The sequence below is a fragment of the Rattus rattus genome, chromosome 9 (genome assembly GCF_011064425.1).
Source record: "Rattus rattus isolate New Zealand chromosome 9, Rrattus_CSIRO_v1, whole genome shotgun sequence".
Taxonomy (NCBI): Eukaryota; Metazoa; Chordata; class Mammalia; order Rodentia; family Muridae; genus Rattus; species Rattus rattus.
The window spans coordinates 82,906,240-82,933,398 of record NC_046162.1 but is presented as its reverse complement, the minus strand read 5'-3'; the positions used below and the strand labels follow the sequence as shown (position 1 = coordinate 82,933,398).

General features: G+C 50.2%; 1 protein-coding gene across 1 annotated transcript; it reads right to left on the bottom strand.

Annotated features, from left to right (window-relative positions):
* Positions 1-412: 412 nt before the first annotated feature.
* Epx (eosinophil peroxidase) lies at positions 413-10,427 on the bottom strand. The gene is given in 12 exon segments (XM_032912839.1): positions 413-614; positions 1,086-1,323; positions 3,471-3,641; positions 4,165-4,420; positions 4,746-4,906; positions 6,271-6,589; positions 7,592-7,798; positions 9,313-9,438; positions 9,527-9,648; positions 9,802-9,977; positions 10,138-10,231; positions 10,352-10,427. Coding segments are annotated over 12 exon segments (2,148 nt in total).
* Between the last annotated feature and the right edge of the window lie 16,732 nt (positions 10,428-27,159).

Here is a 27,159-nt window from a genome sequence, read left to right as displayed (position 1 = left end):
CCAGCAAAAGCTCCAGCAGGAAACAGTGGTTTGCAGGGGAGAGAGCAGCCTCATGATCTCCCCGTTGCCCTCATCTCCAAGACTTGGGGTCCTGGCGTAGAATCCTGTGGGAATAGCAGAAATAAATAGATGAGGAATTTGTTGGATATCCAAAGAGCTGTTTTAGGAATTGTGACAAAACTGAAGTCAGTTAAATACTTCTGATTGTCCCTCTCCTCACCCCACCAAGTAAGTCCTAGACCCCAGAACTGACTGTCAGCCCAGAAGCTAGCATTCTTGGAAGCCACTAGGAAAGAGTACTGTGTTCCTATCGACGAAGTGTATTGTCACTGTTTAGCGGATGGGATGTCTTATTCCACAGAGAGGTGCTAGGGCCTGACCCGTTCCAGATCTCCCCTTACCTGCAGAAGCCTCATTTGCCTCGCCAGGCTGACAGGTTCAACCTGGGAATACGGCTACAGCTCACAAAACCCCGGGGGTAGATGTTAGCCCTGAAGATGTCCCTCGAAACGGTGCTGATGCCAGTATTGTCGCACACAATCCGAGATAAAGAAATTCGCCTCAGGGCTTTGCGTTGTCTTTTGGTGAAAACGCCCCATTTCTGCCACCAGAATCTGTCGGACAAAGAGAACTGTGAGAAGGTTGGGGAGTCGCTGTGCAGTGAGCACACTTTCCGTAATCCTGCCACTTCCGTAAGTGAACTGCCCAGAAGTAAGAATACAGCAGTCTAGGCAGTCAGGGATGGACTTGAACTCATGCATATGCCACATCCAAATAAGGAGTCAGGTCTTAAGCCACAAGCTCACTAGAGGGAATCAGGTTTAGCTCTTTCTGCCCACATCTTCTGGGGTCCGCTAGCATAGAACATCGAGGCTGTCTAGTCGCTGTTCTGCCCTGTGGAGGCTCCAATCTTGTCTGGGGCAGCATTTCTCTCCCTCAGTCCCACTTTGCATGGAGAAGCCTCCTGGTCTCAGGTCCTGAGACCTTGGGAGAAATGAAGCTTGAAAGGGTGCTTTCTCCATTGTCCAGCCTCTCAGTGCTGTATCTGTCCGGTGCTGGGTTATTTTAGCCTTCGGGCCACTTACCTGTCTCCATCTCGGGCTCTTCTGAACTGGTTCTCAAAAAGACAAGCCAGAAGAGGCCCCACTCGGGCCCCCGGCAGAAGAGGCTCTGCTATGGCTCCCACCCAGATGTCAATGTTGTCAGGCGTCTTGTACAGGTTCAGAAACTTCCTTGCCAAATTCCGATTTTTTAGCACCCGACTAAGCTGGGCTAAGTTTCGGGGCTGGGAAAGGCCACAGAAGCGCCTCCAGGCATTGTATCCTGCAAGGGGAGCCCAGTCAGAGCCACACCATCAGTCTCTCATTAGCTTCTGCTGCTCCCCACAGATCCTCCAGAGTATATTTGTGGTCGGTACTGGATGGAACCAGAAGATCCCAGAGGTCTAAACACTGGATCATTGCCCTCTCTAGACTGTAGGTGGACAGTCTTGTTTCGTGTGTGCTGGGCTGAGCAGTGTGTCCTGATATACAAAGCCCACAGATGCAAATTTGGTCTTGTGCATGTGTTCACATGTTGTGGGGGTGTGCATGCATCCAGAGGTCAAAGGTGAGCATTAGGTGTCAATATCATGATTGGTCTACACACATTTTATAGGGACACTACTCGGAACGTTCCTAAAAATAAGGTTTGAAGAGTACGTGAAGGGATGATTAAATGAGAAAACAAACAACAGTTTCCAGACAACTAAACTGTGTCAGGTTTTATCATCACTAAGTGTTATGTACCTCTTAAGACGGCATGGTACCTTCGTGAAGTACCCTGCAGTGTACTTAAGTCTATCCAGTCATCGGCTGTTCAGGGTCTACTAAGTGGAGTTCAAAGCAGGCAGTACAATTCTAGACTTGCTGTTGTCTGGGGAAGGGACTAGAGGAGACTGCAAAAGCCGTTTCAGGATAGTATTTCTGAAATGGCTTGTAGGGAACAGCTGTTTATAGGGAACAGAAAGTTACACTGTGGCAATCTGAGTGGCTAGCAACACAAGCCTTCCAGCAGGGGGCGCCAACAGCTCCTTAGCTGTCAGGAGCATTAAGTTACGACTGCCAGGGAAATCACTCTGCTTGCCACACAAGCATAAGGACTTCCCGAATTGGATCTCCAGAACTCAGGTTTAAATATATATATTATAGGCAAGGTCATGCACACTTCTAGTTCTAGTGCTGGGGAGACAGAGGTAGGCAGATTTGGGGTGCACTGACCACTCAACTCAGCCTGCATTGTGAGCTCTAGGCCAGTGAGAGACACTGCCTCAAAAATACAAGGCAGAGCTGAGCGGTGGTGGCACACCTTTAATCCCAACACTTGGTGGGAGAGTGGGGCAGAGGGAGGCAGATCTCTGAGTTTGAGGCCAGCCTGGTCTACAGAGTTAGTTCCAGGACTATACAGAGAGATCGTGTCTTGAAAAACAAACACATATATACATATATATATACATACATACATACATACATACATACATACATACATACATACATGGTAGAGGGCAGCTGAGGAATAACACCTGAGATTGGCCTCTAGCTTCCATGTGGGTCCCACAGACATGCACAGAGAGAGCAGGGAGAGAAGGAAGAAGAAAAACAAAGAAACCCTGATGTCCCAGTGCCTGCCATGTGTCTGTCCATTGCTGTAGTGAGCAGAGTAGGAAGCCCCTGACTCCTTTACACTTGAGTGGGGACCAGCCAGGACACGTGGGGCCACAGGTTCTATCTAGAGAGGAAGGTTGGAGTTGGAACGAAGAAAGGCAAACCGGGCCTGAAACCTCTTTGTGGTGTTGAATGGGGTCAAACAACAGGAAGAATGAAGACATTTTGAAGTCAGCTTTTTACTTCGTATTTTTGTGACTTTGAGTAGATTATTAGCTGTCTCTGACTTACTCCTCCTCTATACGATGGCTGGGACAGCTGCTGCTGAGTGTCATTGGAATAAGGAAATGGAACAGGAACGTCTGTTCTCTTTACACGGCGACAGTGTCCTCACCAAACAGCAACATGGGGCCTTAATCCTAATCGACTTGCTCCCCATCTCTCTTCCTCCTTGCCTTCCACCCTCAGGTCAGAGGGCCCTGCAATCTCTCTGGTCCTAGAAACTTTAAAGCTTTCTTCTCTGAAGTTGCCAGTGAGGTGGGGAAGGGTCATCCATGTCTGTTAAGTCTATTGCTTTTCTGATCTCTTCTCCTCTTTACCTCCTCATCCCCTGACCTAGTCCCGGGCTGAACCTAAAGCTGGGGCCCCTACAGCAGACAGGGATGGGGAGTCAGCAAGCACGAGATCATGGCGTCGGGGGGGGGGTGCTTCGCTGCATCAACGTGGGTCTTACCTGTTCTACACCACTTCTATCTCATTCCTGTCAGAAGGGAGGGTTCAGGTCTGCTCTGAACCCCCAAAACGGCCCTGTCTGAGGTACCCCATCACCTGGAAGCCCGTGGTCCCGGCTGCGCTGCATGTTCAGAGCCGCCAGATCCAGCCCGATCCTTCTCACTTGCTGAAACAGCTTGTCCCGAAGCTCATCCACCAGCATGGAATCTTGCCGGTTCAGCTTAGCTGGGGTGGCCATGAGACCTCGGAGGATAGGGTCGATGCCACCTGGTTTCACGAAACGAAAGAGTTAGTCAGCTTCTTAGAAGCTCCTGAGTCATCCCATGATGCCGAGCCAGCAAGTGGGGCTCTTTGTGGGACCACTATATACAACTCTGACCTCAGTCTGTCCTGCCCCCTGCTTAGGAATCCCCCATTGTCAGGCCTGGTGATATAGATACAATGATAATCCTAGCTACTCAGGAGGCTGAGGCAGGACAATCACAAGTTCAAGGCCAGCATGGGCTACTTTTAGTAAAGCCCTTATATAAAATTTTAAAAGCAAAAGGGGAGGCAGAATAGCTTAACGTTAGGTCACTTGCCTAGCATGCACAAGGCCTGGGTTTAATTCCCAGTGAGTGAGACAGGAAAGAGGGGGACTCCTCCCTTAGGGCAGGAGAGACTCAATGATGGCTGCCGTCTGTCCACTATCCAGAGGAAGCATTTGCAGAGGCCGGACCAGCAGACCACAGCCCACCTGGGGAAGGGGTGCTTGGACCCTTCCCCCTTTGCCTTTGGGAAACCCAGTCACCTTCGTATACAATACGCCAGCTGGCGAAGAAAGCAGAGCTGAGCAGAACGTGGGAGTTGGGTGCTGAGGTCCGGTACTGGCTGTCCAAACGGAACATGAAGGGCTGCAGCATGGTGTGGCCGAAGCGGAAAGCCAGGGTGAAGACATTGGCTACTCGGGGGTCCACGTTGGAGCAGTACCCTCTGTAGGGACCCAAGGTTCTTCTCATCCGGGCCTTGCCCAGAACCAGAGGCAGAAAGTCTCGGTAGGTGATGATCTGACAGAGACGGAATGGGAGGAGTGTCGCCCAGGTGGCCTGCCGCCCTCCTCTTCCTCTGCACAGATTTCTGTTCAAAAGGCTTCTCGGGCACACTAGTGATTGTTGCCATTGTGTCAAACGTGGCAACATTAATCTCCCATCAGAGGATGGGATACTGGAACCCAAAGAAACGCCATGGATGGAATCCCAGTCAGTGTTGGAACCAGGGGTAGAGATGCACCCCAAGCATCCAGACTCAGAAGCCTTAGGGTACTGTCTCAAAGCCATGTTCTCAAAGGTTGGGCGACTCCCTCAGATTCATGCCGGCCTCTGGGCCCCCTACCTGGACCATGGCACCCACGATCTTCCGGGCTTCGTTGTACAGCTTGTCTCCACTCCAGTGGGGATTCATGCGCTTCAGCTCTGTGGCTAGGCGATTGTGTTCTCTCACAAACAGCGTGTGCAGGGCCGCCAGTTTAGGGGTTTCGCTTGCCCGGCTGTCACCTTGAAACCCCCCCAAGTTCAAGGTTATAAGACTCTTTCCGTAAGGGAAGGCTGAGGCCTGGGTCTCAGAGAACAGGGGAGGCAAACCTGCAGAGGCTATGCCTCCATCTAAGCTGTGTCACGCGGCTCCTTACCAACCTTCACCTTCCTCCCCAGGACAGAGAGCACGGTGGGCTCCTGGGTCCCTAAGTGGCTAGACCTGGTTAGAACTAAGTGAGACACACAGGACAGATGCTGTTCCTCTTGCCTGGTGCTTCCTTTCTACAAGAATGCCAGATCCGCAGCCCAGACGACAACGCTGGGAACCATGACCTTAAGACTACATGCCCCTGTCTGCATCTGTTTCTCCACCAAGGGTTCCCATATTCGAATTTGATACCCTGCTGCTCTTCCAAGGAATAAGGGGGCCAGGCACACCGAGCAGGGCTCATTTCTATACCCAGACCTCTCCCATAGGCAAGCAAGGACAGCAAGAACAGCCACCCAATGGCTTCTCACCATCCCCGACAGTCTTGTTTAGACTAAGCTTCTGGAGACCTCTGGTGAGGGCACATGCTGCTCCCCCAGAATATGTAGTTGTGCAGTCCTTATAGAGTGAGTTTTAGTTAAGCAGCGAGGCAGAATGGACGGGGCAGAGACCCAGGAGGTTTGTCCCAGGATAGGCTCTGCCCTCAGAGCTCTGCTCTCTTGAGCACGGCCATCTTTCCTCAGCCTCAGCCTCACATCTGTAAATAAAGGATGATCCTCCTCACCTTTCAGGGCTGCTGTGAGGTTCAGGGATGGCCCAGATGTGATTACTGCCATTATCATAACCACACAGGAAGGCTGGGGTAAGGACTATAAATAGCAAGCAAACTAAACATCGGGAGGGAGGGACCGCATAAATGTAGAACTGTGTAACAAGAAGGGAAGCACAAAACATGCACACACACGCGTACATGCACACGCACACACGGTCACACACAAAAACACAAGCACACGCCAGCCTAAAAGAGAAAAAAATGAACATTCAGGTAACTGAAGAGCCAGCCCTTTCCTGTCTCAGAAGAGTCAGTGTCTTCTCTCGGGTCTCAGGACCATGACTAAGGGCAGTGGGCAGATACTGGATCAAACTCCTATAGTTGGCTAGAGTGACATTCAAGTAGTCACTGGAGGCAATGGAGCAGGGGTACCTGGCCACACCCAGGGGATAGGCACCTCCCACGTGCTAGGTTTCCCAGTGACTGCACAGATCTGTACCCATGGTGTGCCCCCATGCTGAGGGCCCCCATGCTGAGGGTCCCCTGAGGTCATCACTAACATCTCCTCACCACACCCCATCATGCCCTTCTCTCCTGGGAAGACGAACTCCCCTGCAGACTGACCTGCCAGGAAGCACGGGATGCGTACTAATCGGTTAGTCAGGAGACAGGGGTCCTCATGCAGGTTGTCGAAAGGCAGTAGGGCTCGGCCATTGTCCTGGAATTGCTGGTTAGTGGCCAGGAGCCCCAGGTAGTTGGTCCGATTTCGAAGTCGCAGGGCGAGGGACACCTCGCTGCCATACACCATGCTGGCGTCCACGAAGGATGTAAGCGAGTTAATCTGGTTACGGACTTTGTTCCTGTTTTGGGGGCACGCAGGGGCGGAGCGGAAGAAAGGGATGCAGTCTCGCTGGTTCTTGATGCGGGGGTCATTGGGTGGTATCTAGGGTGAAGAGCTCTCAGTCACTCCGGGGCCCCTCCATAGCAGACTCCCTATACTGGGGTATCCCCAACTGAACTTTGACATTTCTCAAAACTTTCCTCCTCCAGGAAGCCCTCCAAGACTGGCAAGTTCTCTGCCCCTGAGGTGAACCCCCTACCCTCCATGAAGCTTTTTTTTGGGGGGGGGTTCTTTTTTTTCGGAGCTGGGGACTGAACCCAGGGCCTTGCGCTTCCTAGGCAAGCGCTCTACCACTGAGCTAAATCCCCAACCCCTCCATGAAGCTTTTTAAAGTGATGAAGAGCTTCATCTAACTGGAGGAGAGACTGAGCCTCCGGGAGACGAGTTGTTGTACAGGCAGTTACACCAAGCTCGACGGAGGCAGCATTAGCGGGGCCTGCTGTACAATGCAAATGCTAACTCTGCTACAAAGACCTGGAGAGTTCCGCAGAGGAGGCACCAAGGCTGGAGGAAAGGGCGTTGGTAATAAACAGCCCCCTCTGAGTGCCTCCCTACCCACTGCAAGGAAGCAAACCTTTTGGTTGAATATGTGTTAGAGTGTGTATGAATGAGTGTGTGTGTGTGTGTGTGTGTGTGTGTGTGTGTGTGTGTGTTTGAGTCTGTGGATATACCTGTGCCAATTCTGTGTTTTCTCACCTAGTGCCCTACAGTGTCCTTGCTTGAAGGAAGACCCTGCTAACAGCCCCAGACCAGGAGGAGTTGGCAAGAATTGCAGGCTTCTTGGACTATACCAACCCAGGAAGAGTGTCTGATAGTTTCTAAAAGTAGGGCCCAGAGGCCTCCTCTGCTGGAGTCAGCCCAACGGGTCAAGGCCTGTCTCATATAACTCCCCCATGAAACCCCAGTAGAGCCCACCCATTCCCCAGCCCTCCAACACGCACACCAGGGGCCATCGGTGATTTCTGAGTGGGGCTTATTTCCCTCTGGCACCCTTCTTTCTAGGCTGGAAGCTACCCCAGAGACCTAGAAGGTTGGCTGAGGGACCTTGATGGGGAAGCAGGGAGGCAGCTGGGCACAGGTCTTCTCACAGTCCACGCCCATGTTGAAGGTCACTCTGGCTGGGGACTCTGGGGTGAAGTCCAAGTCATGGTCGATGAACTGGCCCCACTGCATGAACATGAGGGACCGGCCCTGGTCTGAGGTCAGCTTCTTACTGGGGAAGCGCACAATCTGATTGGAGACAGCCCGGACCTGGTGGGGGAGTACAGTGGGCATGGGTCTGGGCTCTCGGTCAGAGCCAGGAGCTGCGACCAGCTGGGCCTCAGTGCCAGTTCCTGCCAGAGCTAATAGTCTCCCATCCGCCCCTCCTCCTGGTCCTTCTGTTCTTAGAGAGGCAGCCCCTTCTCGTGGCGGCTGCCATTCCCTGAAAGACGGTGGTCTTCCAGCTTGGCCTGCGGTTTCTGGTGGCACATGCCTATAATCCCCGGATTTGGGAGGTTGAGGCAGGAGGATTGTAAATTCAGGGCCAGTCTTGCTTAGTTACACGCCAATCTGAACTACACAGAAAGATTGTATATCATCAAGTGTGAGGGAGCTGGTCCAGACCGGCAGAATCCCCCACCAGTTGTTCCAGAGAGATAAACATCAATCTGTAGACAGATTGTAGAACTCGTGGTCTTCAGAAACAGGACTGATTTCAAGGTGACAGGTAATAAACAGAGATCTGGGTAGAGGACGGGAGGACCAGTAGGGTAAAATTTAATATTAATATTAAGGCAGGTAGGGGATTGCTGGATTAACATATCTAAAGAAAGTTGATAATTGTGAGATTACAAGTCATGGACACACAGGCGCATGGCTCTTTAGAGTCAGCAAGATACTCTGACCTGGACGTGGATCCCACAGCTATAACCGCAGCCCTAGGAAGCGGAGGCAGGAAGACTGCTGTGAGTTTGAGATCGCCTGGGTTGCATCCTAAATTTGGACCAGTCTGGACTACAGACTCAAAACATAGAACAGAGGGACTGGACGATGACCTAGTGGGTAAGAATACTTGCTATGACCTGAATTCCAAGCCCTAGAACCTACAGAGGAGCCAAGCATTGTTCATGTGCCTGGAGCCCATGCACTGAGGGCAGACACAGGCCAGTCCCCGTAGCTCACTGGCCAGACAGCTTCCTTGAAACAGCAAACTTCCAGATGGGTGAGAGACCATCAGGTCGCAAAAAACATGATGGTGGTAATCTACAAAGGAAGACACCCAGGGCCTTCCTCTGACCTCCGCACGCCTGTGCACACCTGCACACATATCACACACACACACACACACACACACACGCACACGCACAGGCACAGGCACAGGCACAGGCACAGGCACACATACATGGGGTTGGGGGGAGGGGATAGAGAGGAAGGGAGAGGAAGGAGGAAAGTGGACAGGGGGTGGGGCGGGGTGATGCTTTGACACCAGTCCTCTCATGAGAATGATAAAGCAACTCTGTTCCATTAGGAGGTAGCGTTAAGGGAGCATAGTTTATGCAGCTGTTTATGCCAAGGGCTTCACTTTCATTCTCACAAGCTCTAGATTCTTCTATTGAAGAAACTGGGCTCAGAAGGTAAGAATAATCTCTACCCACAGTTGGTCAGCCAGTCAGTGTTGGGGGGAAAGATGGGACCTGAGCCTCTTCTGTAACAACCCAGGGCTGTTTTTAACTTCTGTATTTAAAAGAGGGAAAACATTTTTCAGACCCTTCACTCTGACTCACAAGAGGAAGGAGGAAGCCATTCCGCCTCTTGCCAGGGGTCCAGCCGAAGGGGAGAGACCTGTGGTCTTCATACTCAGCTGGTAACCAGCGGGCCAGGGCCTGGTTGGAGGCTCCCAGCCAGGGCTCCTCCTGAGGTAATGAGTAGGTGAGTATTAGTAGGGTACAGGGCCCGAGAGAGGGGGTGGAGGGCAGAGGCGGAGCCCCGATCCGACACTCACCTGTTGTTGCATCTCCCTGTTATAGTTCGGTATTTGTTGCTGCACCTCTCGACCTGGTCCTGGAGAGCACAGCCACTGGCCTGGGACAGCAGGCGCAGCTGTGGTTCTGTGAGCACATCTGGGGAGGAGGGAGGCAGAGTCCTAGTGCTGTTCAGTCCCACCCCTTTATCATCTAACATCCCATAGGCTTCTCACCTCACCTCCCACATCTGGTTTTCCTCCACCCCCAGGCTAGGGCAGGCCTTAGGGGCTCAGTGGGGAAACAAAGTACCAGTGACATTGAAGGGTCTGGATTCTTGAGGCTGAAGCTTCTCTTCCAGCAGCCCTAAGGCCACATGCATATAATCAGCCGCCTGAACAACTCTTCTGGTGGCTGCTACTGGCTGTTTGAAGTAGGCCAGGAGGTCCATGGGGCTGGCCGAGCCGCTTTGAAGACGCTGCATGATGCTGTCCCAAAGAGGAGATGGAGGAAGAAGGAGGAGGGTGCAGGTTACCCTAGATCCTCAGCCCAGCAGGGAGACCCACAGTGCTCAGGAGTTCAGGTTGGCTAAGATGATTTTGCCAAGAGCCCGTCCTCCCTCAGTGACCTTCCCTGTCCCGGGCCCACCTCTTCTGTGTCCGATTGTAGGCAGTGTCCACCAGCAACTTCGCCTCTGCTATGCAGTCTTGAAGGACTGAATTCTCCACTGGACTGGGGGAAGCTGTTCAAAAGGATCGAGAGTCAGTATTCAAGGGAGTCACAGACTCCCTATGTCAAGTGTTTTCCCTCCACATCCTGGCTTTCAACCAATCTTCTGCCTTGGTGTCTAAGAGTCTCCTACCTGAGACAGTGCCCTCAGCGAGTTGTGTGAGGATGAACGTGGCTAAGGCCCCTAACAGGGCCAGCAGCAGCTGCATCGTGCAAGCAGAACCCCCGCTACAGCCGAGCAGGCAAGCAATACCCATGGACACCACGGAGGTGAGTGTCCCGTTCCTCTCTCCTCTAGAGGACCTGAGATGGTTTCTTTCTGCTTACTCTTCCCTGGAAGGAGCTAAGAGACTTTATATCCTAACCTGGGGTAGAGGGGGCGGGACTTTGCCGCCAGAAGCCCAGCCCCTGGGCGGAGCTCTGGAACCTCGCTCCGGTTTTCAAGGGGAACCATGTGATTGAAACACCTTGTGATTGAAACACCAGAATGGAGGTTCCCCTTACCACCATTACCTTTTTCCACACCTACCTCCAGTCTTGGGTCCGTGGATGCATTTCCCCCCACAATCTGAAGCAGTGCTGCGGACATAGGCGTCACCTGATAAGTGACGAATGACCTTGGTACCGACAAGAAGAGAGAGCAAGCTTGGCCCCATTGCTAATTGTCACTTGTCATTCCCAGGCCTCACTTTCACATCCCTAAAATAGGAGTTCGTGTGGATGTTTGGAAAGGCTCCCCTCTTCTTCCATCCGGGCAGAAATGGGGTCTAGACTTACTATCATCTCCCTAATACTCAGCGCAAGGCTCCAATCAGTAGGCATTCATTAAATGTGTGTAGAGGAGTGAATCGTCAATAATTCAGTTCTCTCTTAATCTTCCTAGGGCTATCAGCTCTCTCCAAGATGCCAGAGAAATGCCTTAGGGAACACCTGGGGTCATGGCGAGGTGTCACAGGCAGAATTCACAGCGAGCGAAAGTGTGAATGGGAAGCATCTTGCCTAGAGCTAAAAAGGGCCCACTGTGGCTCTGGGCGTGCACTAAATTCTTCTCAACGCACAGCAGTGGTGGATTTACTGTGTGCTTCCATGCGCTTGACTCAAAGAGCTTGCTGCACTAAGCCAGACTGCCCTGAGTCTCAGTGTGGTTCTTTCACAGGCAGTGAGATCTTGGGTGGGTTCCCAGCCCCTCATCTGTAGTGCAGAACTCAGGTGGCCCCAGGCCCTTTGCACGTCCAAGCCTTTCCTCCTGACAGGCCCTTCTCTGCAGGAGCCTGATGACTCCATGCTCACTGCCTGCATGGCTACTGCTCACCTCTGGACTAGGCTCCAAAGCCACTGCTACTGTGCCCGTAACCAATCAACCTATCCTGGTCCCTTCAGGTGAGCATGGCCACGTCTCCCTCGGTGCAGACCCTGCACCTTCTAGACCTCAGGAGACTCTTCCCGGGCTCTTCAACCCCTGCCCCCGCTCCCCCTGCACAGTGCCTTCCCCGCCCCTCCTCCCACATCAGTGCTTCCCTCCACTGCCACCGGCCTCAACAGTTGCTCCTGAAACAGCCACTTTGCTTTGGTAACCCCTTTCACAAGCTCCAGTTGGCAGGGCCTCCCCTATCTTATCTCCCATCTACAGCAGAGGCCCGGACCTATGTGCCAAGGGATAAAAAGTTACAGGGCAGGACGAAACTCTACTAGATCTCCCGGTGACACCCTGCTAGACCTCGCTTTCCAAACTTATGAGCCACAACAGTGATCCCAAGAGACTTTAAACCATACCCTGAACAGCTGAGTTTCCCCCTCTCCTCCAGATGCCCCAGGCTAGAGCTGGGGTGGCCTCCTTCCAGGGACCCCCGCAGGGGTCTGCTATTTCCTACAGGTCATTATCTCTGTAGCACCAGGCAGTTAGTCGAGAGTGGACATAGGGATGGGTTGATTGCAGTGGATTTGGGGGATGAGCAAGGGACAGAGCCCTGGGCTCGATCCATTCCTACCTGGTACATTGCTTATATTCGGATATCTTAACAATGTAGACTGCTCAGTAGAATGATTAGATGAGACCCTGAGGCACTCTACACAGGCTGACTGTGGAAAGCAAGTTCTGGGGGTGTTGCTAAAGTGGGCCCTTGGGTCTGGACGAGCAGGTAAAGCTCATGCAGGAGATTGAAGAAGTGCGGCCTGTCGCACGTCTCCTAACCCCTGGGGCTGTGTGCTCCATTCACCTTACACTCGACTGCTCTCCTGTGGGACCCTGCCCATAGACTCCAACCATGCTAATCTTCTGTTTATAACCCCCACCCTTTGATGAATCCCACCCCCTCTTACCTAGCTCCCTCTAGGATGCTACGTTTGACCCCCCTCCCAAGTCAAACTGGGACCTAAATCCTGCACTCAGCACCAAGGATCCCACTGAGAGCAGCTCCAAGAAGTGCTCACGGACTCCTGAAATAACCCCCATCATCCTTCCAGCCGAGCTGCTGGGCCCGAAGGCCTTCTCCTGCACAGTGGAGGGTGCCCTAGCCGCCTGGGAGAGCGCGTGACATGCTACCACAGTGCCTAGCGCTGCAGTGCACTGAGGAAGCCTCGTCATTCTATCTTATTGTTGCTTGGTCGTTTACACAGGGCTGTCTGTCCCCTCAGGCAGCCATTGACTGGAGCTTGGAAGCAGGAGTGAAGAATGTAAAGGCTTCTTTGGATCCTGCAGAGTTAGATCTCCAAAAGGGAGACCTCCAAACTGAAGGCGTTGGCTCCTAGGGTTGGGGGGCACTGGGACCTGAAGAAGCGATGGAGCCCTGGATGAGGTGAGGTGCCCTCCAGCCTAGGCACCCACTGTGGCCTTCGCTAAGGAACAGGTCTGACGGACAGGCAGGGTCTGTACATGCTTATGGTGGTCAGCTCTGACATTGACTTTCTTCTTGGTCAAAGTGATCAGCAGTGACCGGAAGAGGCGTGTAGGCAAAGGTCATGGGTCCTTGGGCCTTCTCCCATGGGCCGTTCTCACAGCACTTCATAGGGGAGATTTTCCTTGTAGCTAAGTTTTGTCCAGTAGCTGCCAGGTGTGTCAGACACTGGGGCCTCCTTCAGTATCCTCTTCCTATTAAAATAATTTTGAATGATACTCATTAAATGAAACAAATAATAGTGGCCAGAAATGTGTGGAGGTTTTCTTTTATTGATCTTAATGTATGTAATCATGTCAGTAATATATACATATATGTGTAATTCATATATTACACATATACAAACATACAAATACATATATATACATACAAACATACAAACACACTAGCTGTATAAAGCAAAAGCATGATGGATTAGTGTTTTTAACTCAAGGGAGAAATATCTGCAGACTGTCAGATTTTTGTTGTTGTTGGTTGGTTGGTTTTGGTGTTTGGAACAGAACCTCATGAGGCCCAAGATGACTTGAAACTCATCCTCCACGTCCCAAGGGATGAGATTACAGATGTGTGATACCACACACCTGGCTTATATTAGCAGTTTTAATATTCACATGTGGTTGTGTACTAAATTTGTTCTTTAAAGTCAGCAGTTCTGCCAGTTGTGGCGGCGGCACACCGCAGCTACCCCAGCACGCTGGAGACTGGTGCAGTTAGAGTTCGACCTGAGCTACACAGCAGGGGCATCCCCAAAACAGACAAACAGACGTTCAAAGTGAAGAAGCAGCTCAATCTGGAAGGCATAAATAGACCGGTAAATGTTTCATGTGTGAAGTAAATAGAATGTGGCGATACTGTTTGCAGGGCTGGGGAGATGGCTCAGTGGTTTACAGTATGCACTGCTCTTCCAGAGGACCCGGGTTCTGTTCCCAGCACCTACATTCAACAGCTCACAGGCCTGTAATGCCAGCTCACAGGGGATCCAATGCCCTTCTCTGGGTTCCCAGGGCACCTACACTCAGATGCACACACGTGCACACAGACCTGTGTGCATATCTATGAGCAATTAAAAATTCATAAATAGGGGTTGGGGATTTAGCTCAGTGGTAGAGCGCTTGCCTAGCAAGAGCAAGGCCCTAGCAAGGCCCTGGGTTCGGTCCCCAGCTCCGAAAAAAAGAAAAGAAAAAAATTCATAAATGTAAATCTTTTAAAAAGATGCAATTTTCACATACCATTTTAAACTTAAATATTAATTAAAATGCCAGCCTTCATGTAGAATAACAGAATTAAAGGGAAATCAAATTCTATTTCTTTTAACTTTATAAGTACCGTGCTATCATTTATATCAACTATTTTTTTGTTTGTTTTGTTTGAGGCAGGGTTTCAGGTAGCCCAGGCTAGTCTCAAACTTGCTATGTAGCCAAGGATGACCTTAACCTTCGGTTTCTCCTAACCACTCCTACCCAGTCTGGGGTTACAGAGCTATCTCACCCCACTCCCCCAGTTCATGTGGTGCCAGGGATTGGCAGGACCTTGTGCATGCTAAGCAAGCACTCTTTCAGCTGAGCTACACCCCCAGCCAAATGAAATGTGTGGATGCAAACGTGCACAGCTCAGTCTTTACTCTGAAGTAAATGCACACAGGGGAGGCAGCCATTGTATAATCGAGAATTTCCTAAATTAACCGCAGTTCTTATGAGCAATAAAAAAACCACTAAGTTGAACTCACGGGGTTTATTAAAGTTAAACAGCGTTCCCAGCAATTACTTAGCACAGAGAGCAGCACAGACTGTACTTGGGGAGAATTCTTTTGCTGAGATTGTGTAGGGTAATAACGGCAGAGCGGTCATCAGGAGCCACCTGATCCTGTGTAGTGACTCCCTGGTAGGTCACGGAACCCCTTAGCATCCGTGCAAGGGTGAACAGCTTGCTCTGCTCCATCTACACCTCCACATCCTACCCCTATACATATTCTGAGTCAGTGGAGCAAGAGAGGAGGGGACCACTGGGCCCTGAGCCCCCGGGAAAGGGAAGGGGCTGCTTACAGGTTGCCCTAGGGTGCACAGTGATCTGGTCACTGGCCTATGAGCAGCAGAAGCCCCAAGCTTCCATACCTCCTCAGGCCTGCAGATTCTCTCTGGCCTCCAGTGTCACTCCTCCCCACCACCCACCACACCCCAGCCTTAATGGATGTGCCCTTCCCCCACTTCTAGGTCTGTACGCACACCCTGTTGCCAGAAAAACTCCATTCATTTTACTCCAGCTTCACCCAGGAGGCCTTCCATTGGACATTTTCTGCTCACCCCTGAATACATCTCAGATGCCTCTCTTTGATCTATAGGGCACCACGCAATGATATTTCTTATAGCACATATTGAACTTCACCAAAGGAATGACATCACCGTGTCCATTGGTCCATCTTCTGGATGACTGGGAGAAGAGACAATAACATCACCATGTCCACTGGTCCATCTTCTGGATGACTGGGAGAAGAGACAGTGACATCACCGTGCCCACTGGTCCATCTTCTGGATGACAGGGGAAGAAAGACCGTGTCCACTGGTCCATCTCTGGATGACTGGGAGAAGACAGTGACATCACGTGTCCACTGGTCCATCTTCCGGATGACAGGGAGATCACCGTGTCCACTGGTCCATCTTCTGGATGACTGGGAGAAGAGACAGTGACATCACCGTGTCCACTGGTCCATCTTCTGGATGACTGGGAGAACAGACAGTGACATCACCGTGTCCACTGGTCCATCTTCTGGATGACTGGGAGAAGAGACCGTGACACCACCGTGTCCACTGGTCCATCTTCTGGATGACAGGGAGAAGAGACAATGACATCACAGTGTCCACTGGTCCATCTTCTGGATGACTGGGAGAAGAGACAATGACATCACCGTGTCACTGGTCCATCTTCTGGATGACTGGGAGAAGAGACCGTGACATCACCGTGTCCACTGGTCCATCTTCTGGATGACTGGGAGAACAGACAGTGACATCACCCGGTCCACTGGTCCATCTTTCTGGATGACTGGGAAGAGACATGACATCACCGTGTCCACTGGTCCATCTTCTGGATGATGGGACAGGAAGAAGACACACCGTGTCCACTGGTCCACTGGATGATCACCGTGTCCACTGGTCCATCTGCTGGATGACAGGGAGAACAGACAGTGACATCACCGTGTCCACTGGTCCATCTTCTGGATGACTGGGAGAAGAGACAGTGACATCACCGTGTCCACTGGTCCATCTTCTGGATGACAGGGAGAAGAGACAGACATCACCGTGACTGGTCCATCTTCTGGATGACTGGGAGAAGAGACAATGACATCACCGTGTCCACTGGTCCATCTTCTGGATGACTGGGAGAAGAGACAGTGACATCACCGTGTCCACTGGTCCATCTTCTGGATGACTGGGAGAAGAGACAGTGACATCACCGTGTCCACTGGTCCATCTTCTGGATGAGTGGGAGAAGAGACAATGACATCACCGTGTCCACTGGTCCATCTCCTGGATGACTGGGAGAACAGACAGTGACATCACCGTGTCCACTGGTCCATCTTCTGGATGACAGGGAGAACAGACAGTGACATCACCGTGTCCACTGGTCCATCTTCTGGATGACTGGGAGAAGAGACAGTGACATCACCGTGTCCACTGGTCCATCTTCTGGATGACTGGGAGAAGAGACAGTGACATCACCGTGTCCACTGGTCCATCTTCTGGATGACTGGGAGAAGAGACCGTGACATCACCGTGTCCACTGGTCCATCTTCTGGATGACAGGGAGAACAGACAGTGACATCACCGTGTCCACTGGTCCATCTTCTGGATGACTGGGAGAAGAGACAGTGACATCACCGTGTCCACTGGTCCATCTTCTGGATGACTGGGAGAAGAGACAATGACATCACCGTGCCCACTGGTCCATCTTCTGGATGACTGGGAGAACAGACAATGACATCACCGTGTCCACTGGTCCATCTTCTGGATGGCTGGGAGAAGAGACAGTGACATCACCGTGCCCACTGGTCCATCTTCTGGATGACTGGGAGAACAGACAATGACATCACCGTGCCCACTGGTCCATCTTCTGGATGGCTGGGAGAAGAGACAGTGACATCACCGTGTCCACTGGTCCATCTTCCGGATGGAGAAGAGACAATGACATCACAGTGTCTGGTCCATCTTCTGGATGACTGGGAGAAGAGACAGTGACATCACCGTGTCCACTGGTCCATCTTCTGGATGACTGGGAGAAGAGACAGTGACATCACCGTGTCCACTGGTCCATCTTCTGGATGACTGGGAGAAGAGACAGTGACATCACCGTGTCCACTGGTCCATCTTCTGGATGACTGGGAGAAGAGACAGTGACATCACCGTGTCCACTGGTCCATCTTCTGGATGACTGGGAGAACAGACAGTGACATCACCGTGTCCACTGGTCCATCTTCTGGATGACTGGGAGAAGAGACAGTGACACCACCGTGTCCACTGGTCCATCTTCTGGATGACTGGGAAAAGAGACCGTGACATCACCGTGTCCACTGGTCCATCTGCTGGATGACTGGGAGAAAAGACCGTGACTGGTCCATCACCGTGTCCACTGGTCCATCTTCTGGATGAGAGACCGTGACAGCACCGTGTCCACTGGTCCATCTTCTGGATCTGGGAGAACAGACAGTGACACATCCTGGTCCTTGAATACTGCCTACTGGCCCATCTTCCTGATGACTGGGAGAAGAGACAGTGACATCACCGTGCCTACTTGTCCATCTTCTGGATGACTGGGAGAAGAGACTCTACTTGAATACTCTGGTATGTATTCAGCAACCAGCAGAGGCTGGGCCAGGTCTCAGAAGTGAGTGAGCGCTTTCTTCTTTGATCCCCTAAATCTACCCTAGGAAGGAAAACACATCCCCTCCCTGATCTAATTGGGAGTTTTCCAATCCTCTTCCTTCTCCAGGGGCCAGTTAGGTAACAGATCCAGGATGGAGGCCAGAGCCTGAGCCAGCAGAGAAAAGGGAGGGTGCACAGACACTAAGTAGGAGACTACATGCTGAAGGCAGCCATAGGGATGGGTGTTTGGGAAGCTTGGCTGTCTAGGAGGCTGGTGTGAGCTCTTCCCTCAGCAAGTGGAGCCCAGAACCTGCTTCTGGGGTAGGTAAGTTTCCTTCCAGGCCACAGGCTTGGGGATCTCATAGGCAAGCATTTCCTCTGAAAGAGAAATGACTAAAATAAAACCACTGAGGCACTCAGGTCTGATCAGGAGGACCATACTTAGGGCAGGGGTGACACTCAGGGCTGTGTTCCATGCCCAGCACTGAGGGGAAAGAGGGGAAAGAGAAGGAGGATGGGGAAGAAGGAGGAGGAGGGGGGAGGAGAAGGAAAAGAAAGGGGGAAGAAGTAGGAGGAGGAAGAGGAGGGGGAAGAGGGGAAAGAGAAGGAGGAGGAGGAAGGAGGAAGGGGAAGAAGGAGGAGGAGGGGGAGGAGAAGGAAAAGAAGGAGGGGAAGAAGGATGAGGAGGAGGAGGGGGAAGAGGATGAGGATGAGGACGAGGAAGAGGTGAAGGAAGAGGAGGAGGGGGGAGGAGGGGAGGAGGAGAGGGAGGAGGGGGGGGAGGAGGGAGGGGAGGAGGGGAGGAGGGGAGGAGAGGGGAGGAAGAGAGAGAGGAGGGGGAGGAAGAGGAGGAGAGAGGGAAGAGGAGGGGGAGGAGGAGGAGGAGGGGAGGAAGAGGACTAGGAGATTATTGTTCTTGGTGACCAGGCTTCTAGCACTGCTCTGGATATGTAGCTCTGACTATTCAGCCCCTCAATTGCTTGCTTGTGCCGCTTGCTTCTCTCCCTCCATCTCAGGCAGCGAGACTCTGGGGCCATGGAGGAGTTGGTCCTCTGAGCCAAAATCAGTACCCAGTCTTCTCTGTTGTCTCATTCTGACCCCCGGCAGCTCCCCCTGAAGAAAGAGGCACATGGGGAGGAGGGTCACGGAACTCTAGCTTCTGTCTCACCTGCGGGTAAACCTATTCCTCTGCTTTCTAAACACCCTGGCTTTCCGCCTCACAGCAAAGTCTACCCTCTCCCGTTTCTCAGCCTGGCTGACTCCCGCTGAGCGCCCAGCTCCCACTCACGCAGCGGGAGCCCTCATCCTTGCATGACTCAGCAGGCTTAGGCCCTCTGGTTCTGAGTCTCACAGCTTCTTTCCAAACCTCGTTATGTGCTAAAGAGTTAATTATCCTCCTCCAGTCCCACACAGAAAAGGCCGTGCCTCACGGTAGCTTAGCCTCATACCTAAGTGTGCCTGGCAGGCTGAATAGGACTTACGGACCAGAGGTGTTTCCTGTGACCTTGCCTGCCATGGCTGCTGGGTCAGGGGATGGATTTGTGCCTGTACACACATAGTCACAGACATACACACACATTCACATACACACAGTATTTTTAGTCAGGACCCAGTATGATAAGGGTCCATTCTCTCTGGACCAGATAGCCGTGGGTCAGTGGGTGCTGTGGCAGACCAGGCCCTGGACCATGAGGACAGCCTCCTTCTTGGGTATCTTAAGTGACAGCACTGGAGAGCCTTCCCTCCCATCCTCCTGAGCAATCTAAAACCTCAAACTTCTGTAATCACTTTCACAAGAACTGTGTACCCGCCATGGTGGAGCCACCGGCCACAGGCCTGATTGGATCTCTTTATCAGCTCTACTCCAACTGCCCCACAAGACAGGGGACACAGCAAGGCTCAGGCTTGGCTGACCTGCCCTTGTCCCCAGGGGTGCTTTGGAAAGGGGATTATTTGCTCTAGTGTCACTTTGAGAACACTGAGATGTGCATGGAAAAGGAGCTAGCCCAAACCTTAGTGACAGCATACAGCATACTGTGCCAGAGGCCTGTGTGTGTGTGTGTGTGTGTGTGTGTGTGTGTGTGTGTGTGTGTGTGAGACTGTGTATGTCTGTGTGTGTGTATGTATGTGTGTGTGTGTCTGTCTGTGACTCTGTGTGTCTGTGACTGTGCGTGTCTGTGTGTCTGTCTGTGACTGTGTGTGTTTCTATGTGTGTGACTGTGTGTGTCTGTGTGTGTGTGTGACTGTGTATGTCTGTGTGTGTGTATGTATGTGTGTCTGTGTGTCTGTCTGTGACTCTGTGTGTCTGTGTGTCTGTCTGTGACTGTGTGTGTCTGTGTGTCTGTGACTATGTGTGTCTGTGTATATGTGTGTGTGTGTATATGTCTGTGACTGTGTGTGTCTGTGTGTGTTTCTTTAACTGTGTGTGTTTCTGTGTGTGTCTGGGTATATGTGTATGTGTCTCTATGTCTGTGACTGTGTCTGTATGTCTGTGACTTTGTGTGTTTCTATGTGTGTCTCTGTGTGCCTATATGTCTGTGTCTTTGTGTGTCTGTGTGTGTGTTTGCATGTGTCTGTGTGTGTATGTCTGTGTGTCTGTGTATGGGTGTGTCTGTGTGTCTGTATCTATGTATGTATGTCTGTGTGTCTATATATGGGTGTCTGTGTGTGTGTGTATGTCTGTATATGGGTGTTTGTATATGTGTGTTTGTGTATATGCCTGCGTGTGTGTGTGTGTGTGTGTGTGTGTGTGTTTCTGTAAAAGACAGCTGAACTCTCCACTTCTACTAATCAAGTCTGAAAATGCAACTTGAGGCTCTGGAGAGCTGGGTTGGGTCCAGCACTACTCTCACTTCCATCATGGCCTGACTCACTTGTGTGGCTTTGAGAAAAAACTTGACTTCTCTGAACTGCTAATCAAGTCAGTGCTAATTCTGCACTGGTCTGGAGAGACCTTCCCCACACTGCCTCCTGGATGAGGATTGTGTAGTCTGGCTGTTCAGCCTGTGGAGAAAGGGGTTGGTAGGAATCTGAGAGGGAGGCCTGCATCCTCCTCAGCTCCCCTGGGCTCACATGTGTTTAATAAACCAGCATAGGGCGAGGGAAAGCTTGCTGCTTGACTAGGAAGACCCAAGTTCAATCCCTAGAAGCCACCTAGACACCAGGCATCGAGGTCTAAACAAGGTTCCTCAAGCTAAGAGCACTTGCTGCTCTCACAGAAGGCCAAAGTCAGTACCCAGGTTAGGAAGCCCAGAACCGCTTATAATTCTAATTCCAGGGAATCTGATGGCTTCTATGGGTACCAGGCACACCATGATGCACATAATATGTGCAGGCACTCACTTTTTTAAAAAACACGATACCCCTGCATAGCCCTGGCTGTCCCAGAATTTACTACATAGAATTTACAAAGATCTACCTCGCTCTGCCTCGCACGTGCTGGGATTGAAAGTGTGCCCCACCATGCCCAGCTACACACACATTTAAAAAAAGGTTTTTGTCTGTCTGTCTGTTTGTTTGTTTATTGAGACAGGGTTTCTCTGTGTAGCCCTGGCTGATCTGGAACTCTCTGTAGACCAGGCTGAGCTGGTCTGGAACTCAGAGATTCATCTACCTCTGTCTCCCAAGTGCTGAGACTAAAAGTCTATGCCACTTTCGCCCGGCCCATGTTTTTCTTTGTTTTTGTTTTTGTTGTTGTTGTTTTTTAAGCCAGGAGAGGCAGCACCCCTGTGTTGGGGAGACAGAGGCAGAGTAACCCTGAGGTATGATGGCCACTGAATCTAATCAGCAGTCCCAAGTCCTAATGAAAGTGCTTGGCTTGTCTCAAAACCAAAGTGACAAAGCTCCTAGCCCCCACATCAGGCAGCTCAACCCGGTAATGCCAACTCTAGGAGCTCTTGTACCCCCCCTTAGTAGGTACAGCACCCACATGCACAAACAGACTCCCAATTTCAAAATTAAAAAAAAAATTTAAGATTTAAAACAAGATTGACAGTGTCTAAGGAAAAATATTCAAGGTTGACATCTGACCTACACACACACACACCACATAGATGCACATTCACACATGCCAGTGCACACATGTAACCAACATAGTTCCTCTATAAGAAAAGGCCCACAGTGGTATGTTTTTGTATTTTAGCATTTCAAAACATATAAAATCATGAATGTCAGAGCCAGACTGTAAAACAACAGTTTAATTGGGAAAAGATGTTGGGGTTGCAAACCAGCCTGCATTTGACTCTCCAGGCGGCGCACTCTGGTTTCCCTGAGTTACATCAGTCCCATAAAGGGGGAAGTTTTGTCTAATTTCCACGAAGCCTTCAAACGTGTCCCACCGCCACACTGAGTGACAAAATCAAATTTTAAAGACATTCGGCTTCTTCTGAGAGGCACAAGAGGTGTTTAACCTAATACTTAAAGTCATCCCACAACCTTTCAGAGAAACTGGAGGCTGAGCTCTCTAGCTTCATGTCAGATCATATCATTTGAGAGTCTAGAGTAGAGGCAAGATCCAGAGAAGAGTCATGTTGCAGCCACCCCTGGTCTTAGGAGCTTCTTTGTCATCCTGAAGGAGGGATATTCCACTTTGCTTTTTCCATCTTCCTACATCAACATAGGCAGCGGATGCTGTAAAGACAGAGGAAGCTGAGAGAGCAGACCTCTCCCCACACTCACCTGAGACACCTGGACCGCCCAATTCTGATTTCTCTTCTGACTTTCTCAGTTCTCGTAGTATCATGCATTACACATAATCTGTAGTAGACCACCCTGATACACAGGTACACACACATGCATGTACAGACATGCGCGCATACACATACACACATATACACACACGTACATGTACACATATGCATACACATATACACACACATATACACACATCCACACACATACATAAACACACTACACACATGCACATACATGCATGTACGCACATGCATGCACACACACATGCATACATGCACACACATACATATACACATGTATGCACACACATATACACATATGCACACATACCACACACATACATACACACATGTATGCACACACATATACACATATGCACACATACCACACACATACATACACACATGTATGCACACACATATACACATATGCACACATACCACACACATGCACACACATACATGTACACACATGTATGCACACTCATACACACATAACACACCATACACATGCACACACATGTACATACACATGCATGCACATATATGTACGCATATACACAACACACATATAGATGCACACACATACACACCACACACATATATGCACATGCACACAATACACAGGTACATATACAATACATACACACATACACACATGTATGCATATACATACACAGATACATATACAATACATACACACATACACACATGTATGCATATACATACACACATGCACACACACACACACACATACACACACACACACACACACACACACACAGTGACCTAATAGTTGAAAAACACTATTTCAAGGAGGAGGGACTTAGAGCAGCCCAAGGTCTTAGGGACTTCAGTGTACGGTCCCTGACTCTGCTCCTCCTGGGCCCATGATGAGGCAGATCATCATGACAGTGAAAGTGTGTGCTGGGAGAGGTTCGCTAGGCCTGGTGGCTGCCAGGGAGTGAGGAAAGGGCTGCACAGGAGATAGAACAGTCAAAGGCACATCCACATGGACCTTCTTCCTACATCAGGCTCGCCCTCTTAAAGTTGTCAGAACCTCCCAAACAGTGCTACCAAGCCTTGAGTACCTGAGCCAGACTGGGGGTGGGAGAGGGAACGGTGTTCATAACTGTAATATAAGTAGCACATACAAACACACCGAGAAAGACAGAGACAGAGACAGAGACAGACAGACAGACAGGCAGGCAGGCAGCAGAAAGTCAGGCAGAGCGAGTTTTGAAGAGACAAAGCGAGTGCATACATTAGCCAGGGAATATTTTATTTAGCGTCATTGAGGATTCCCAGGCTAAGATGACAAGAAAGTGTTTTGTAGTTTTATTGTTGCTTGTGAATTCTCCCTGTGACTTGCATGGGGACATCTTGCCCTGCCTATGTTGTGCCTCTGCGTCTGACAGGAGCACATCCAGGGCAGGGCATTGTCTTTGACTACTCCAGTGTCCTCCTCCCTCGCAGAGGTGCCATTGGATGGTGCCACTCAGGGATGTTCTTGCTGCTTTCAGGGTGGGCAGCATTGGGAGGATCTCCGTATTTGTCTCTGTCTTCTTCCCAGCTCCCTCGACGCTTGCTCTGGTGCCTGCTGGGTGTTCTGCCATGGATGCCACCACAAGCATCCCCTCACAGTACCTCAGACCTTGGGGCTCCTGACCAAGGATAGAATGGTCTCTCTTCCTTGCGTTAGCCTAAACGAAGCCAGGAACTTTTCCAATGAACCCACAGCAAAACGAATAAATAAACCAGGACTGAATGAGTACATTGCAGACACTCAAAGTAAACACTTGCTCAATAAATGGTTACAACACATGAGCATCCAGGCACAACTAAGGACAAATGGACTGCATGGCACCATTTAAAGGATGCTATTCCATTTGGTAGAAGACCATACTGAAGGTATCAGGCCACATCCATCATCCCTCTCTTGGAACAACCCTACCCACACCCCTTGCTGAAGGGGGACAGAGTAATGATACTTACACTGAATAGTCCCCCAGGCACTGGGGACATGTGGCCCAACCTCACCGTGTGACACAAGCTATAGTCATTTGAGAGGAGGGACCTTCAATTGAGAAAATGCCACCATACAATTGGGCTGCAGGAATACCTGTAGGGCATTTTGGTCCTCAGTTCTCTATAAGAAAGCAGGTTGAGCAAGCCATGGTGAGCAAATCAGTAAGCAGCATCCCTCCGTGGCCTCTGAATGAGCTCCTGCCTCCAGGTTACTGTCCTGTTTACGTTTCTGTCCTGACTTCTTTCAGCGATGGACCAGAGACTTGGAGGTGTAAGCCAAATAGACCTTGTCCTCCCCAAGTTGTTTTAGTCATGGTGTTTCATCAAAGCAATAGTCACCCTAAGACACCCGACTAATCAAAGATGTAATTAGAAGCCTGCTAGACCAGCGAGGCAGCTGCAGGAAGTAAAAACCAAGTCCCGTTTGGAACAATGATCCCTATTTTTGCCTTTATGCAGGATAGTTACACTGGCACGAGAAGGTGAAGTGAGAAAGGAAGGAACTCATTCCTTAGGGCTTCTTGCTCCCACAGAAGACTCTTTTACGTCTAGGAGATCTTTCTGTCCTTGTTTATTTTTGTGGCATGTGTGTATGGACACGTTTGTACATGTTCTCATGTATCCATGTTAAAGTAAATGTATATATACATATGGCGGCCAGAATTCAAGGCTGGGTCTTCCTCAATCACTCTTCACATTACTTTTTAGGACAAATCTCTCATCTAACCTGGAGATTAGCGACATGGCTAGACTGGCCGGCTAGCACGGCTCAGAGGTCCTCCTGCCTCTGCCTCTCATCACTGGAATTACAGATGCGTGCAACCACACCCGGCATTTTTACATGGCTTCTGGGGTTCAACCTGGGTCTTCAATAGACTGAACCTTCTCCCTAGCCCGTAGACTTACAAACAACAACACCACCCTTAATTTGGACTTGTCTGTGATCCAGCCTTCCTTGCAATGTAAACCATAACCTATTCTCTTTAACCTGACACCCTTTCACATTTGATATGGAGGAAAGAGAGAATAGTGTGTAGCAGAGGAAAACATAGCAGTGACTTGGAAAAGGAATAGCCCTGGGTGGTTGGAAAGACTGACCTTATAGCAATTGGTGAAGGAAATGGGAGGGAGAAGGAAGATGAGCTAGAAAGAGATCAATGAAGTGAGAGTTGACAAAACACTGCACAGTATAGTCTACAAATCAAAACACGGCACTAAGACCCAAATTCAAATATATAAAAGTGAATGACAGGGAAAACAAATTATTGACTAAATTAGTGGGTGTTCTGATCACAATTTGCAAGAAATTGTTGCCTATGAAAATAAAGGTGGAGGGGGGACAAGAGCCAGTAGCCAGACTCCTATCAACCACATTGATTATGGGTTTCACACCTTGGATGTGGTGGATAGCCACCCTCACTGTACCCCTCCTCTGTGTGCCTGTTTCACACCACAGAGGATTTCTGGACACTTCAATGTGTGATTCAGCAGACAGAAGAAACATGTTTGTGTCCAGTGATGAGCAGTAACACTTCTCACATTCTATGTCCTGCATAGCATTTTTTTGCACCCTGTTTAGATCTCCACAGATCTAAACCTTGTCAATATCATTGGATGAAGCCAGGTTGGTGAAGCTGACCTGAGAACTCAAGACCTGAGAGTTGAGGTAGGACATCCATGGTCACCAGTTTGCTGTGAAAGATCAGAGCTCCTATATAGGACTAGGAGTGCAAACCACATAGGTCCTACCCCATGCTCTGGACTCAGAAAAACAAAGTGTTTAGAAGAGAGGTGACACAGAATAGTCTTCTGGGGGATGACATCATCACAAAAGAGAAGTTTCCATCTGTCAGAGGAGGGACAAAGAGGTTATGACTGTTGATGGACAAGCAGCATTTCTAGTCACTGTGGCAGTGTTAGAATACTTTTCACAAACTTTTAACCACAAAGAGAACACTTCCTTTTATCCTAAAGAGTCAAGTTACTGAGTCCCTGGGATTGAAGCAACTTAAGGGAGAAGAGGGTTGTAATGGTTCACAGCTTCAGGAAATAGTCTATCATTGTGAGGAAGGCATGGTGGGTGAAGCAACTTGGTCTTTAATGGCAGGAGTGTGGGGTGATGGGAACAAGGCACCTGATTACAATGTAATGGTGCATTGAGAATCTGAGAGCCCTTGAAGTGGGGGGTTAGGATAGAGTGTCCAAGGCCTGTGCCAATAACTCATGTCAGAGAGGAGGGTCCTAGATCCCAAAGGTTCTACAACCTCCCAAAATAGTTATGCCAGTTACCCCCTGGGGTCCAAGTGTCCAAATAGCTGAGCTTGTCTAAAACAGCTTAGACTCAAGCCATAACAGTTACTAGATTTCAGAACAGATCCTTTACAAAGACAGGCTGTGAAAACATGCTTAAACTGTAAAAAGAGAGGACGCATACTTCCAAAATAAATAGATCACAGGAAAGTACCTTACCCATAG